A 16,373-nucleotide genomic window follows, 5' to 3' on the forward strand; every position below is an offset into this window, starting at 1 on the left:
CATTTCATGCTACAGAACCAGGATAAACTCCGGACTCCATGGGCAAATGGATCTGAAGAACTCGTTTTTTGTTTTTTTAAAAGGAAGAAGACCAGCCATGCCCTTACCTGGGGGAAAAGCATAGGGGTCGGTGGCTGGGTGGGGTTGGGGTATTTGTCCAGGTTGTCTGGCCTGACCTGCAGCGGCGTCTGTCGGTGTTTGGGGAGGATGAGGAGGTTGAGGTTGTGGAGGTCCCTGGGGAGGCTGTTGCTGCTGTGAGGATTGGGGTGTTGGTGGTTGTTGTGGTGACAACGGCATCATCCCTGGACCTTCAAATTGAGATTAAACAAAAAGAAATTAACACAAGACATATCAGTTATTAGAGGAAAAAGGAATACCAAGGTCAACCTGGACGAGAGAGAGACCTTCTGGTAGAGCTGGATGGAGAGAGGTTTGGGCAGAGCTGCCAACCCCATCTGATGAGAATGTGAACAATGGGACCTCAAAATGTTTCATAAAAATGGGTAAAATCCTGAAATCGACGGAAACTAACCATTGTGAAAGTAAGAGGAAGTCACACCGCACAAGCTCAATTGCAGCAACAATGATGTTCCAATCCTTTCAGAATTCTACCTCCCAGCATGAAGATCATAATTGGTCAAAAAATATATGATATCCACTTGGTCACCAAGGTTTCTCAATAGGCTAGTAATAATAAGAGCATAACGAGCATCCGGGTTATTACACCTAAAGAAAACTGAAGTGACTCCGTACACTGAAAATGGGTACAATCTGGGGGGAAATGCGTACAAGCGCACACTCGCTGAAAATGCGTACACTTCCACTTTTTTTGCGGTAGGTTGGCAGCTCTGGGTTTGAGATGCGCTATCAGGAGATGGAAAGACTTCATCGGTGGTCCATACCCACTATGGGATGAGGACTGAAGAAGAAGAAGAATATCAGTTCATTGGGGGTCCTGATAGCTCAGTTGGTAGAGCACTTGGTTCATACATATAGGGACTGAAATCAATCCCTTACCCCCCCCCCCCCCCCCCCAACCACCCAGCAGTGATTGGGTAGCTGGCTCTGTTAGATCTGGTGGAAAAGTACTTTGTGATAGACTAACATCTGATCCATAAAGTACCAAACAATTGCTATAGTCTATTTTAGAAGCTGGGATAAACTCTGGCTCCATGCATGGGTCTTATGGCTGTGAAGTGTGAAGGACTACATTTCTTGGTTTTTACTGTGGTAGTAATTGTAGTGATGATGATGTGGTGGTGGCGGTTGCAGTGGTAGTGGCAGTGATGTGGTGATGGTGGTTGTAGTAGTAGTAGTGGCAGTTATGATGATGTGGTGGTTGGAGGGGGGTATCCTTGGAACAAATTGACATCATCGGAATTTGACGGAAGTTGACCATAACCCAGAATTTTTTGCTCTAGACCGGATTTTTTTCTGGTGAAACTGGAGTTTTGGCATCACTGCTGTGCCTCTACAACTGTGGTCAGGGTTGCCAATTAAGGAGTCAAACATTTACTGAACTTTTATGCTATAACACATAGACATCCCTCTCTGAGCGCTCACTCAAGTAAAAAGACTATGTATTTACTACTTTTTTTCCATTTAGAAGCTAATTGGAAAATATTCTGAGGGTTTATAACATACTGAATTCCGTAAATAAATAGAAAATTGGCAAACATGTGTGTTATTGAGCTGGGCCAATATAATGGCAATAATGCAACGCTGTCCATTTTGTATAGTAAAGATGACAATTTCCTACATTATTATTATAAGTATTATTATTATTATTATTATTATTATTATTATTATTATTATTATTATTATAATTATTATTATTATTATAATTATTATTATTATTATTATTATTATTATTATTATTATTATTATTATTATTATTATTATTATTATTATTATTATTATTATTATAAGTATTATTATTATTATTATAAGTATTATTATTATTATTATTATTATTATTATTATTATTATTATTATTATTATTATTATTATAAGTATTATTATTATTATTATTATTATTATTATTATTATTATCATTTATTACATTTTATTGTGCCGCTATGTGGTCTTGTGGGATGACACTCACTTTCGGATCGGAAGGTCCTGGGTTCGAGCCTCGATCAGTGCATGTTTGAGTCCTTGGAAAAGGCTCTTTACCCATATTCTCTCACTGTACTCAGGTGTAAAATGAGTACCTGGTGTCAGAAAAAATAATACTATCGCCTAACAGGTTAAGTTAACTACATGTTAAGTGTTGCTGTTGGCAAGGGACCCCTTGTAAAGCGCTTTGAGCACATGTAGTGGATATTGCACTATATAAAAGCTCAATTTTTTAAAAATTTATCAATTGAAAACGAGACTTCATCTTTTTCCTAAAGCAAACAATGATTAACTCTCTCCTTTCCAGCTAATTTCAGAATTTGACCCGAAAACTTCATTCTCACCCAACACAAAATTCGATTTTTCAGACAGACTAGTAACGAAGATATGCTTGTTTTGTTCCGCTATAACTTCACAAAATGAAATCAGAACAAGAAGATTGTTGGTTATATCGTAACGAATGTGACGATTTTCCTTTGGGTGCTAAGGAGAGGGTTAAAAAATCTGGGCTACCGAATCTAATTAAAAAATTTTCTTTTGCTTACCAGGTCTTCTAGGCCCACCCATCATGACATCAGGGCCCGCTGTGAACGGTTCTAGACCTGGCCTGACTCTAGGTCCAACTCCAGGGGCTGTAGGAAGGCCCACGTTATCATCCCCACCAATACTACCCGCATGGGGACTAGAGGCACCAAATGCTTGCAAGCCCGGGAGCCTTAAAGGCGGCCTAGGGCCCTGAAGTCCCCCACCGTGGTTGAGACGTGACGAAGGTGAGAAAGGATCTGAACCTGGGGAGGGGAATGCATACGGGTCGGGTGATGATACGTTACTGGTCGAAGAGGACGGAGAAAAGACTCTTCCAGGTTCTGATGGAGACCCCTCTCCTACTCCTGGTGGTTTTATACTGAAGGGTGGGGTGTCCTCAGACTGCCAGCGGAAGGGGGATGGGGAGGTCCCCCGATGGGGACTCATCATAGGGTTGTTGCCTGTGAGAGAGTGATAAAAATCAATGGTGTTAGACCAAAATAAAAAAATAAAAATGTACATTTATATTTTGTTTTTAAGGGTTTTACGGCGCTTGCAACACATTAAGGTCATATCAGCGCCAGTAAAAAGGAAGAAAATGGGATAGTAAAAAGTTCTAGAATTACAATAAAGCATCCAAGAAAAGGGAAGACAAAGGCGAATTGGTTCAAATAAGAAACAAGTGTAGATTCCAAAAGCACTCTATCAAAGTACTTAGTTTGAGATCACTAAAGTCTCATCCAGACAAAAGCACAGGTCTCCGCTAAGAGGAACACACTCAAATGTTTTACAAATATTATATAAAATATAGAAAGCATAACACAATGCATAACAGAGAGATGATTTACAATGAAAAAAACATCATCTCCCAAAACTAACTATACATTCGACTGTTTCCCTCTCAGCCAGGGGATCTGGCCAGGGCCAGGACAAAACCAAGTAACCTCATTCCAAGACAAAGACAGAAAGCATGTTGGAAAACAGATATAAGGGGATAGAAGACACAGTATGTACCCCCCTGCCCACTATGGGAGGTCAGGAACCCCTACATTTATATAGCACATTCACCATGGACACTTAGATAACCACACCTCTAAGACAGTCGTCATAATGTTAACAATGACAGTGATTGGTAAACATAAACTACACAGATTTTACTATCGATGGTATGTGTCTAAGTAAAATACCCACTGTTCTATCGCTTGATCAATAGTACCAACACAGAAAACTATGTGTAAACATAAGCGTTTATAATATAATTCAGAAAATCGTGGGATTACTAGTCACCTATTTGGCGGTATGAAAACAATAACAATGATCAGAGAAAGGTCGAATTCATTCTCTAAATTGTAACAACCAACTAAGTTTGTCCGAGCATGTGTGAAGGTGTGTCACAAATACCATGTTTTGATTGGTCATAAATCTACTGGTTAATTGGAAGGTCCTCGGATCGAGTCTCACTCTGAGAGTCACATAGTTGAGGAAATAGGAAAGGGCTCTTTACTAACATTTTCTCACCATAATCAGGTGTAAAACGAGTACCCGGCAATAAATGGCAGCTATCATACCTGCCAACCCATAGTGAAAAAAATAGGATTCTTCTTCCAAAAAAATAGGAGTCTAGGGAAAAAAATAGGGGTAAGCAATGTTAAGAGGGAAAAAAAACAAAAAAACTTACCCTAGGACCTAGGGTTAGTTTTTTTTTGTTTTTTTTTTAAAAAGCCTAATCGATACTTAACCTTCGCCGCTATATTTTTTTTTTTGTTTTTTTTTAAAAGCCTAATCGATACTTAACCTTCGCCGCTATAGTTTTTTTTGTTTTTTTTAAAAAGCCTAATCGATACTTAACCTTCGCCGCTATAGTTTTTTTTTTTGTTTTTTTTAAAAAAGCCTAATCGATACTTAACCTTCGCCGCTATAGTTTTTTTTTGTTTTTTTTAAAAAGCCTAATCGATACTTTATTACCTGTATTTTTCCCACTGCAATATATGGATGCGAGACATGGTCTATAACCAAAGAATCAGAAAAGAGAATAACCGCCTTCGAAATGAAATGCTATAGAAAAATCTTACGCATCCCGTGGACAAACAAAGAAAGCAATGCAAACATCATGAAAACACTAGGACTAAAAAAGTCCCTGCTAATGAGTAAGATAAAAAAGCTGAAACTCAATTACTTTGGGCACCTGAAAAGACACGACACATTAGAGAGAGATGTACTGGAGGGCATGGCGGAGGGCAAAAGAGGCAGAGGAAGACCACAAAGAAGATGGCAACAGGATATACAGGAATGGCTCAACAACGGTGTGACGGAATGTGGCAGATGGGCACAAGACAGAGACTTCTTCCGAAGGACTGTGTGGGAGGCGACGTCCAAGTGATATGTCAGAGAGAGAGAGAGAATCGATACTTAACATTCGCCACTATAGTATCATCATTTACTGAAACGGAAACTACTAATATCGATACTGACTTTTTAGGTCACCCATCTGCAATATGATTACTACCTCCCCCCATAGAAAAGTAACGCTCATTGTAAAAATTAATTTACGCCATTTAAAAAAAAAAAATTTCAAAAATAAAACTTTTGAAAAAATTAATTAAAAAATCGGAGTTTCACAAAATCCGATGGGGTGAGGTAAAATCAATAAAATATCGGGGTAAATCCGATTTTATTGGGGTACTTGGCAGGTATGAGCTATGTAGTCTCGTGGTATGATACTCGTTTTTGGATCTGAAGGTCCTGGTTCGAGCCTTGCTTGGCACATAGATAAGTCCTTGGGAAAGCCTCTTTACTCATTCTCTCAGGTGTAAAATGAGTACCTAGCCATTAACAGCATTGTCTGTCGAAAAAATGTAATATCGCCTACCAGGTGTCATGTCTTGTTCTACATGTTACTTGTTGCTGTTGGTCAGTGACCCTTTGTAAAGCACTTTGAGCACATTCAGTGGATATTGGGCTATATCTCACATTTGAAATAAATGCATTATTGCCTAATGTTTAATCCTACATGTCAAGTGTTTGCTGTTGGCTTGGAACCCTTTGTAAAGCTTTGAGAACACTTACTGCAAATTGTGCGCTAAGTGCATGTACAGGTACTCATTCATACCCGAGTCAAGTGGGGTGATGTGTGTTGAAACTAAACTCATAATTGGACAAAATCACGCCAACAATTGTCTCTTTATTTTAAAAATTGAAGCAAAGTACAGATGATAAAAAAAAAAAAAAACAAGAAGAAAAAAAGAGTGGGATTTTACCATCCATAAAATGTTCTCCAGGAGGAAGAGGTGGAGGTGCGGGAGGTGGTGGCATAGCAACACTGTCCTGACGTTTCTGAGCCTCTTGTCGACGCTGGAGTTCTTGACTGACTTGCTGTAGAGGCAAGAAGAATAAAACAAGTGATTAATGATGAATCAAATATTATACTGACTGATGTTTTTAAAAATATGTTTTAAAGGGTTTTACGGCGCTTGCAACACATTTAGGTCATATCAGCGCAAGTAAAAAGGAAGAAAATGGGATTGTAATAAGTTCTAGAATTACAATTAAAGCACACACAAGAATACGGGAGACAAGGGGGAAAATTAGTTCAAATAGGGAACAGATGTAGATTCCAAGAGCACACTATCAGTGTAGCCGACTTGGTTTGAGTTCACCTTAATGTTTCATCCAGACTCAAACACAGGTCCCCGCCATTCAATTGTTTACAAATCATACATAGACGTCTATGTAAAATAAAAAATAATACAGTGCATAACAGAGAGATGATTTACAAGGAAAAAAATATCATCTCCCAAAACTAACTATACATTTGACTGTTTCTCTTACAGCCAGGGTATCCGGCCAGGGTCAAGACAAAAGCAAGTAATCTCATTCCAAGACAAAGACAGAAAGCAAGCTGGAAAACAGATATAGGGAGATAGAAGACACACGTAATTGCCTACCTGCCCACTATGGGAGGTCAGGAACCCCACCCAGTGTACTGAGATAGCACAAATAAAGTGATGGAATGAATAAGAACTAATTGACTGTAACAGTAGTAGTGATTCAGAGCCCATGGAGCCGGAGTTTATCCTGGCAATTGCTTGTTACCCTTAGGACATTAATCTATTGCAAAGTACTTTCCACCATATCTAATAGACCCAGCTGCCCATTCATTCACTGCTGATTGGAAAGGGAATTTGAATAAAAAATTTAGAAATTCAAACATAAATTTTTGGAATAGCAGTTGTGTTCGAAAAAGATCCATTTGAAATTTTTAACGAAGAAAATATGACTTATGAAAGATGATATAATCTTAATAGTAACTCAATTTTCAAGAAAATGTCTATGAGGTCAATGCAGGGTCTTCTGACAAGTAGTCTTGTCCACCATCAAGTGAACTTTCAATAATCCATGGACGTTATCAAATTCTTTGGGATTTATGGCGCGGTGCGACACATGTAGGTCATATCAGTCACAGTAAAAGGAAAAAGAATGAGATCATAAAAAAATTTGAGATTTATAATTAAAAGCACAGAAGTAAGACAAAGGGGTATGGTTTAAAAAAGGATTCCAAAAAACACCATCAGACTGCTTAGTTTGAGATCACCTTAAAGTTTCATCAAGACCCCAAGCACAGGAAACCACCAAGAGGAACACACTCAAATGTTTATGGATGTTTAAATATAATTATTAAAATACAAAAGTACATAACATATGATTTACATGATAAAAACATCATCTCCCAAAACTAAAACTACACATTCGACTGCTTCCCTCTCAGCCAAGGACTCCATCGTGGATAGGCAGAGTTGTCCTACCATGAGGTCGCGGGTTCGAGCCCCCATCGCCGCCGCAAAGTTTTTATTCTCTGTTGTCTCCTGGCATTTTCCTACTCACTTCATTTCTTGTTGATAGTCATAAAGTAATATTTCATCTTAAAAGTTCCATGTTTGGTCATTTGTTCTATAGGCTTATTGATATTGAACCTGTTATATTCATTTTAGTTCTTTTTTTTTTTTTAATTTTTTAAGTCCACAGCTTCTAGCAGCTTGGTATCACGGCATGTGGCCGAATATCACATCCATCCTAAATGCCTCTAATTTGCTTTATAACAGTTTCCAAACCAGCAGTGACAAAAAGTAAAAAAAATTGCTTTTTTCTGGTTAAATAAATATAACACTTAAGACAATCTTCGGGCTCCAAGAGTCAAGAGCCATACAGAGGCAACAACACGCAGGATATAGTTTGGAGTTTCAATACTCTTTGAAATGAAAACTCTAAATTTATAACACCGAATCAAAAGAATCTCATCATAGAGATTGTGTAAATTGTTATCTTAAAAGATTGTGTAAATTGTTGTATTTTTGTTAGAAAACTGATCATGCCAAACATCAAGCAACCAAAAAATCTTTTTTTTAAAAACAATGAATGAATAAATAAACATAAAAGTAAATAAATAAATAGAAGGATGAATGAACTATGGGATGAATAAATGAATGAATTAAATAAATACATAAGAATATTTTTTTATAAAAAAAACCAAAACAAACAACAGTTTTGTCATGAAGCAGATATAAAATAATGTGAGGGTTACCACAATGCACACAACTAAACAGCTTTAGATATGAACAACAATTATTCATCGGATGACCCCAGATAAAAGTCTTTTGTTTGAAAAGTTTCTAATCCTGGTTAAAATTTTCATTGCTTTTTTTGTTTGTTTGTTTTAAATGTCCATTTTAAATTACACCACTGCGGTCAATATTTCACCCTTACAACAATAGCTGGAACCGAGTTGACGTCACTCATCTCATTGTTCAGGAGGCAAAAATTTACTGAACTTTTACGCAAACATATTAACCTTTCAGGGCAATGGTCTCCAGTAAAAAGACAATATGTTCTTACTTTTTTTCCATCCAGCAGGTGATTGGAAAATATACTGAAGGTTTATAACACACTGAATTCCGTAAATATATGGAAAATTGGCGTTATCATTTTAAGATAGCCCCGTTAGTGATAAGCTCTTACTATAAACGCTAAAAGGTTACACATAGTTTTTTGTGTTGGTATGTTTAACTTGGCTGATGAATGTTGTAAGTATTTTACCCAAATGCATAACATCAATAGCAGACTATAACGACAGTTTGACTAATGTTGTCAAATATGAAACTTGTTATAAAGAACTTACTCCAGAATTTATCAGATTTTCCCTACAACAATCCATAATTCCAAAGGGTGGCTTTACAAAAGAAAAGTAAGAATAAAAACAAATCAAGATAAAAAATAAATTTTTTTACGACTAATTTTTAAAAATCGAGCTTTTATATAGCGCAATATCCACTTAACAAGCTCAAAGCGCTTTACAAAGATTCCCTAACCAACAGCTTCACATAACATGTAGTACGAGACATGACACGTGTTAGGTGATATTACAATTTTTTTCCGACAGAGACAACGCTGTTTATGCCAGGAACTCATTTTACACAGGAGTAGGGTGAGAGAATGTGAGTAAAGAGCCTTTTCCAAGGACTGAACTATGCGCTGAGCGAGGCTCTAACCCAAGACCGTCCGATCTGAAAGCGAGTGTCATACCACTAGACCACAAAGCCGCACATAGAGCAATAATAATATTTATTAATTAATAATGATATAAAATATCAAATAGATCATCCAAATATTTTAAGTGTATATTATAACAATTCGGGGGTTCACTCAAGCTCATTTGGCATAGCAATTGCTTCACATGCAAAGGGACCGAGATCAATCCTAGTGAAGTCAAGGCTTTTTTTCAACCCCTCCCCCCTCCCCTGTCAACCCAGCAGCGATTGGGTATCTGGGTCTTAGATCTGGTGGAGTGAGTTTTTTGTAGTTCTCGGCAGGTCTGCCTATACCATCATACTAATTACAAACAATCACAGCCAATATCCCAGTGAGTGAACTCTCTAAACCTCTCTAAACACAAGTGCTGAAAACACCCATTAAAAAAGTCTTCTTTACTCTTTCAATCATATAACTTGCTATTCTTTTTTAAGATGCAACAAAGGCGGATGGATGAGTGAGTACACAGAAATCCCACGGCCCTACGAGTCAACAGTCCCTCCCCCCCCCCCCCCCCCCCCCCATTCCGAGGGAATCATTATCTACTGTTAAATCAAGCATTCTGTATCAAGATTTCTATGCCTTCAAACATGCAGTTAAAATGCTCCATCATAATGTCTCACGGGATTAGATACCTAAAACATTCTGCTCAATCAGGGTTAAATCAAACCAACATCAACAATAAGTCAACAAATCAACAAACAAACAAACAAACAAACAAAAAAATCATTGTTATAAAGTTGTTACCAATTGGTGTGTCAACATAACCAACACAGAAATTCAGCAATGCCATGGGATTGTATTTATTAGTGATTATCAGTAAACAAAAAACAAAAAAACAAAAACAAAAAAAAAACAACCAAAAACAAAAAATAAAGATAAAGGAAATGATTGAGGGCCACCTACATTCTTCCCTTTTGGGGTTGCTTTTTTCTGGAAACACAAGGAAACAAACATGGGACATACGGTCAAAGGTTTTGGCACACTATACCATCTAGGTCACAACATTCCATAAGATTTGATACGACAAGCCTCGCGTGTATGCATCAAAATAATACCAGTTAAATAATTAGGCTTTCAAATGAGAAATGAAAGAAAAGCAGGAGGAGTTTTTTTGGGGGGTTTTTTTTTGGTTGGGGAAAGAGGTTAGATTTACAAGTAAGATCCAGCAAAAAGCATAAATAGCAAAACCAGAATTCCAACAGAAAGATCAGGTTTGTCTGGTTAAACAGTCTTAAACAATTATACAACCATGAACAAAAAAATACAACCTCAGACAAAAAAAAAACAATAACGAAAAAACTGAGATGCAAGAAAGGGGGAAGAGGAGGAGAGAAATAATTTCAGAAGAGAGTCCAGATTAACGTATGATACGTACTATTAAATGAGAGAGAGAGAGAGAGAGAGAGAGAGAGAGAGAAAGAGAGAGAGAGAGAGAGAGAGAGAGAGAGAGAGAGAGAGAGAGAGAGAGAGAGAGGGAGAGGGAGAGAGAGATAGAGAGAGACAGAGGTTGGTTAAATCTTAATTTGGTCAATCTGAATGCCAAGAATAATTTGTATACAGCAGAATTCCGGAAGAAAAACCATACAAACATTTTAAAAGGACATAATCGACAGGCTGAAACACAAACCATTCCATTCAGCCATTAATTTCATAAAAATAGAAAAATAAATAAACTAATTTTAATATTTTCAAAAAAAAACAAGACCCCTGCCCATGCTAATGATGATGATGACTGACCCAGTTGGTCTGGCCAATCGTAACAACAAGTCTCAATAATCAACAAACTCAGAATACATGACAAAATGCACTGTGTTGAAAAACAGAACATGCACACACCCACACGTACCAAGACACTCACATGAAATCGTTATGAAAAAAACATAACAAATGACCCTTAACAGGCGTAGGTCAATTTTACTCTTTGCCTGTCATCATTTCATTCTATTGTGAAACCTTTTTTTGAAAGAGCTAAAACTGGACACCTGTCACACACAATATCAACATGACCCAAAAACAGCAGTATGTTTGGACTATTGTATAATAATATGATCTAGATTTAGAGCATTTTTCTGTTCCTTGTTTTAATTTGCTAGTTTTTTTTTTAAAAAAGAAAATTCCTGGAACATGCACGGGTCATTTCCATACATATAAACAATCCAATTATCTTTCCTACAAATTTTTCTCAGATTGCCAAATTGGGACAGTCCTGACTTTACCAGGACAGTTGGCAGCTTTGTAATTTGACTAATGCTTCATAGTGAAAACAGTATGTCTTGTTGTTATACCAAATAATCAATGGCTGAAAATATAGGATTTATAACAGTCCGAATAAAGAGAACTGGACCTATCCACCTCAAGCGGACAAAATCAAGACGCTTATATTGTAAATTTTAAAAATGGATAAGAATAAAATTGCTAATATCCATTATGACGAGCACAACTACCTCGCACTCTCAACAATGATTTGAAACAACTCAATGACAAAACCAGATTAACATCACACTCACAGCTATCAAAACATAGGGAAAAAAAGGGACACAAGTCTAGATGGAAACAGTTGGAGAATCTTCACCGCAACAATAAGAGGAAGGACAGAAGCTGCCAGGTCAGATGACATAGACAGTGGAAGGCTTTTAGTCAAGTCAGTAAATCAAACAGTGAGAAGAATGTATAAAGGATGGAGGTATCTCTAGATTAGGTTGTAAAACTTTATTAGAACAAATAAGTTCTTTAGCACCTTAAGCAGCCTTTCCTTGTTAATATAACACTTAAGACAGTCATGGTAATCTTCGGCTCAAAGAGCCATACAGATGCAACAAGAAGCAGAATAGTTTGGAGTCTCAACACTCTTGAACTGGAGTGTACGGCGCCAGACTAGAGTTAATTACGGTATCCTGTCCCATAACAGTAACATAAATTGCGACCAGTTGAATTAGTTTGGATTAGCCCCAATTATAGGACTAAGTTTAACGAACTGGAAAATGTTTCTGACTAAAAACAAATCAGTAAAGATTAATGATTTAAACAAAAATATGACAAAAATGGGTGAAAATCAGCAAATTTGAGGACATCACAAATGATGAGGAGTCAAACAAGGAAAAAAAGGTAAACGAGTCAAATCTTTGATAAATGACCACACAAGGAAATTTTAAATAAATAAATGAATAAATAAATAAATAAATAAATGAATAAATAAAATGCTCACCTTTTGTGCTTTTTGAACTCGACTACTCGTCCTGTTCTTTCTTGCTTTGGCCTGAAAGGAAAATTAGTTTTAACTATTTTATTTTACGATGATAAGGTATTCCGAAAAATAATAAAAAATTAGAGAGATGCAGCAGTCTACATAAAATTTGACAAAAATCAAAATATTTACCCAGTGATTGGAAAATAGTTTTTTTAAAATAATAATAAAATTCCCTTAATTCATCCCCAAGGGGAAATTTGTCCTCAGGGTCTATTCCAAGGAAAGACTGGAATAACCCAAGCGTCAGCCGCAGTGGCAAAGTGAGCTAGGGCGAGGTGACTTGCTCAAGGCAACACAACGAGGCAGGTAGTCGAACTCGGGTACCTTATATAAAGAGATTGTTTAACATACTGAATTCCATAAATTGGCAACCCTGCTATCATTAAATATATGTCCTCAGGCACCAAACACATTGTGTTCAATAAAAAAAAATGCTTATTTAATTCTGTTAGTTGAAGCCCGATAATCATTTCGTATTATTAGGAGAAACTATAAAACAAGTTCAGACATTTAAATATCTTGGATACACAATAACTTCAGATGGCAGATGTAGCACAGAAATAAAATGAAGAATTGCAATAGCTAAAGATAGTTTTAATAAAATGAGTCTAATTTTTAAAAACCACAATATCTCAATGACAACAAAACATAGGGTTTTGAAGGCCTATGTATGGTCAGTATTATTATATGGCTGTGAAAACTGGACAATTACAGAAGACATGAGAAAGAATCTTGAGGCAGCAGAAATGTGGTTTCTTAGAAGGATGTTAAGAATCTCATGGACAGAGAAGAAAAATAGTGAAGAAGTATTAGAGCAAGCTGAAACTAAAAGGTTATTAATTCGTACAATAAGAAAATAACAAATGCAATTTTTAAGGCACCTAAATCGACATAAATGTATTGAACATCTTGCTCTCACAGGAAAGATAGAAGGTAAAAAGAGTAAAGGTAGACCAAGAAAAACACATTTGAATAGTTTGAACAGCTGGGTGACAAAGAAAGAGATGAGTAATATTAGTTTTCTGAGGTTATCTGATCAGAGAGATGAATGGCGTACCATGATCACCGATGTCTGGCACAGACTTGGTAGAAGAAGAAGAAGAAGAAGAAGAAGAAGAAGAAGAAGAAGAAGAAGAAGAAGAAGAAGAAGAAGAAGAAGAAGAAGAAGAAGAAGAAGAAGAAGAAGAAGAAGAAGAAATATTAGGAGATTTTTAGTGGTCGCAGACAGTTCTGGACACAAAAGATTTTTTATCGTCTTACTCACCAGGTAGGGTGCTTTTTCATCCGGTTTTAACTTTCTCCATAATTTAGCAATTTGTTTAGATCGTTCTTTCCAATCTGGTGATTCAAAAAAATCAATATTATAATAATTATTAGGTGAACAGATCTAAGGTTAATCAGTTAAAAAAAAAAAAAAAAAAAACCCAAAGAGATTGTTGTAGGAATTAAGGCTTCTCATTATTACCATTATTATCATTATTATTAATATCATTATTAATTATTATTATTATTATTATACATTACTTAAAACCCCAGATAGACGGCAGGGATGAAATAAGCACTTCCTCTCTGTATAACATCTTGGAATGTAAATAGTAAAGACAAAAGCTCGGCTCATACTTGAGGGAAAAAAAACCCCCACAGACTTACCAGGGTACTGTTGCTTGAGGTCAGGATGACACATGTTGACATACAGCACACACGAGATCGTGGCCTGGTCTCCCATCTCCTCCTCTTGCTCGTACTTGATGATGGGCTTCTTGGTGTGGTCCCCACCCTCGTCGTCCATCACACTCCAGGGGGACATGGAACCCGCTGGTGGTGGGGGTGGGGGTGGTGGTGGTCTCCCCTCCACCTGGTGACCCATACCAGGCTGGTAGTCAGGACCCATCTGACTGCTAATGGTGTCCAGGAAAAGAGAGAAGAAAAATAGAATTTCCTTTTTTTTGTTCTTACTTCACTACGATCACTATTACTACTACTTCTACTACTATCACTATTACTACTACTACTATCACTACTACTACTACTACTACTACTACTATTGCTATCACTATTACTACTACTACTACTATCACTATTACAACCACTCCTACTACCACTATCACTACTACTACTACTACTACTACTACTACTACTACTACTACTATTGCTATCACTATTACTACTACTACTACTACTATCACTATTACAACCACTCCTACTACTACTACTACTATCACTACTACTACTACTACTATCACTATTACTACTACTATTACTACTACTACTACAACTACTACTACTATTGCTATCACTATTACTACTACTACTACTATCACTATTACAACCACTCCTACTACTACTACTATCACTATTACTACTACAACTATCACTATTACTACTACTACTACTACTACTTCTACTACTACTACTACTACAACTACTACTACTACTACTACTATCACTATCACTACTACTACAACTACTACTATTACTATCACTATTACTACTACTACAGTAGAGCATGCCTATAGCGGGACTTTTGGTCCCAGCAGAAAAATCCGGCTGTAGGCAAGTTCCCGCTATAGGAAAGCAGGGGAAAATGTCCCAAAAATAAACACGATTACCTCCTTGAATGTCAATAAAACTTACGTGACCCATGAGCCTTGAAATGGACTATCTTTGGTTCAGTGTTTGTTTTGGTTGGTTGGGGGGGGGGGGGGGGGGGGGGGGGGGAATGGGATTTAGGCAGGAAGGACTACGATACGAACGAGTGTGCGAGTGATGTGTATGCTTGAGCAGCAACAATTGCAATGAATGGCATAATAGTAATAATAGGGCTGATCTGGATTAAAATGTACACACCACCGCGTACGCACAACCCTCTACTCTCTAATTGGCCAAGGGCTTTACACATGGCGTCATCTTGTGCAACGCATCTCTTTTCAATCGGGTTGTCCAATTTAATTAATCATCGCAAGACTGACCAATCAACACATATATAAAGAAATAGAGCGATTGGCAAAAGAAGTGCGGGTAGACACGAGAGGTGTGTGTGAAGACACGAGCGAAATGGCAGACGGAGGCGTGTGTGTTAGTCCTGGGTGGCGGGAGCACAGATTTTCTATGGGCGGGAGAGAGCCCAGTCTACGTCACTCACTGAGTCGCGACGCGTACAGTTCGCTCAATTTTTCCAGCTGTAAGCAAGTTCGGGCCTTTCCTTGACCCGCTAAACCCAAGCACAGGTTATTGAATTTATATAGAAAAAAAAGTGGGGTTTGTGTAATGTCCCGTTGTAGCGATGGTACCGCTGTAGCGGGTGCCGCTATGGTCATGTTCTACTGTACTATCACTATTACTACTACTCCTACTATCACTATTACTACTACTATTACTACTACTATATTCTACTACTTCTACTTACTATATTCACTTTATTACTACTACTACTACTACTACTACTACTACTACTACAACACATCATAACCCACCCGTAAGAAGAGCTGAAGGGCATTCCAAACGGAGGCAACCCCTGCAGTCCCTGACCAGGGTGGTGGGGGTGGCCTGGCATACCGGGCATTGGCCCGGCTCCTGGAGGACCGCCCTGTGGCATTCCTGGTCGGAGAACAGCCCCTGGTGGTGGTGGAGCGGGGCCCATGCCTGGGTGGTGGGGGGATGGGTGAGACATGGGGCCTGGTCCCGGGATTGGGCCCGATTGGGGTGGGGGTGGTAGTCCCTGCTGGTTCATCGGCATTCCTCCATATTGGCCTGAGACAAAAATGGTTTGTTTGGTTTATTTTTGTTTTTAAGGGTTTAACAACGCCTGCGACACATTTAGGTCATATCAGCGCCAGTAAAAAGGAAGAAAATAGAACAGTATAAAAGTTCTAGAATTACAATTAAACACCAAAGAAAA

General features: G+C 37.7%; 1 protein-coding gene across 15 annotated transcripts in view; it reads right to left on the reverse strand.

Annotated features, from left to right (window-relative positions):
- LOC144957857 (uncharacterized) overlaps positions 1 to 16,373 on the reverse strand; it is a 159,495-nt gene that overhangs the window by 96,293 nt on the left and 46,829 nt on the right. For 8 of the 15 annotated variants that reach the window (XM_078889341.1, XM_078889340.1, XM_078889339.1 and 5 more), the window contains exons 32-38: positions 15,949 to 16,225; positions 14,126 to 14,373; positions 13,740 to 13,813; positions 12,434 to 12,484; positions 5,901 to 6,015; positions 2,664 to 3,104; positions 108 to 308 (exon numbers count right to left, since the gene is read on the reverse strand). In XM_078889341.1, the coding sequence (XP_078745467.1) occupies positions 108 to 308; positions 2,664 to 3,104; positions 5,901 to 6,015; positions 12,434 to 12,484; positions 13,740 to 13,813; positions 14,126 to 14,373; positions 15,949 to 16,225 (1,407 nt within the window). Of the gene's footprint in view, positions 1 to 107; positions 309 to 2,663; positions 3,105 to 5,900; positions 6,016 to 10,131; positions 10,159 to 12,433; positions 12,485 to 13,739; positions 13,814 to 14,125; positions 14,374 to 15,948; positions 16,226 to 16,373 lie in introns of all 15 variants that reach the window. The other 7 variants (XM_078889337.1, XM_078889336.1, XM_078889335.1 and 4 more) reach the window with 1 other exon arrangement.

This window comes from Berghia stephanieae, chromosome 12 (assembly GCF_034508935.2).
Source record: "Berghia stephanieae isolate SIO BIC M18660-M18661 chromosome 12, UCSD_Bste_1.3, whole genome shotgun sequence".
NCBI lineage: Eukaryota > Metazoa > Mollusca > Gastropoda > Nudibranchia > Aeolidiidae > Berghia > Berghia stephanieae.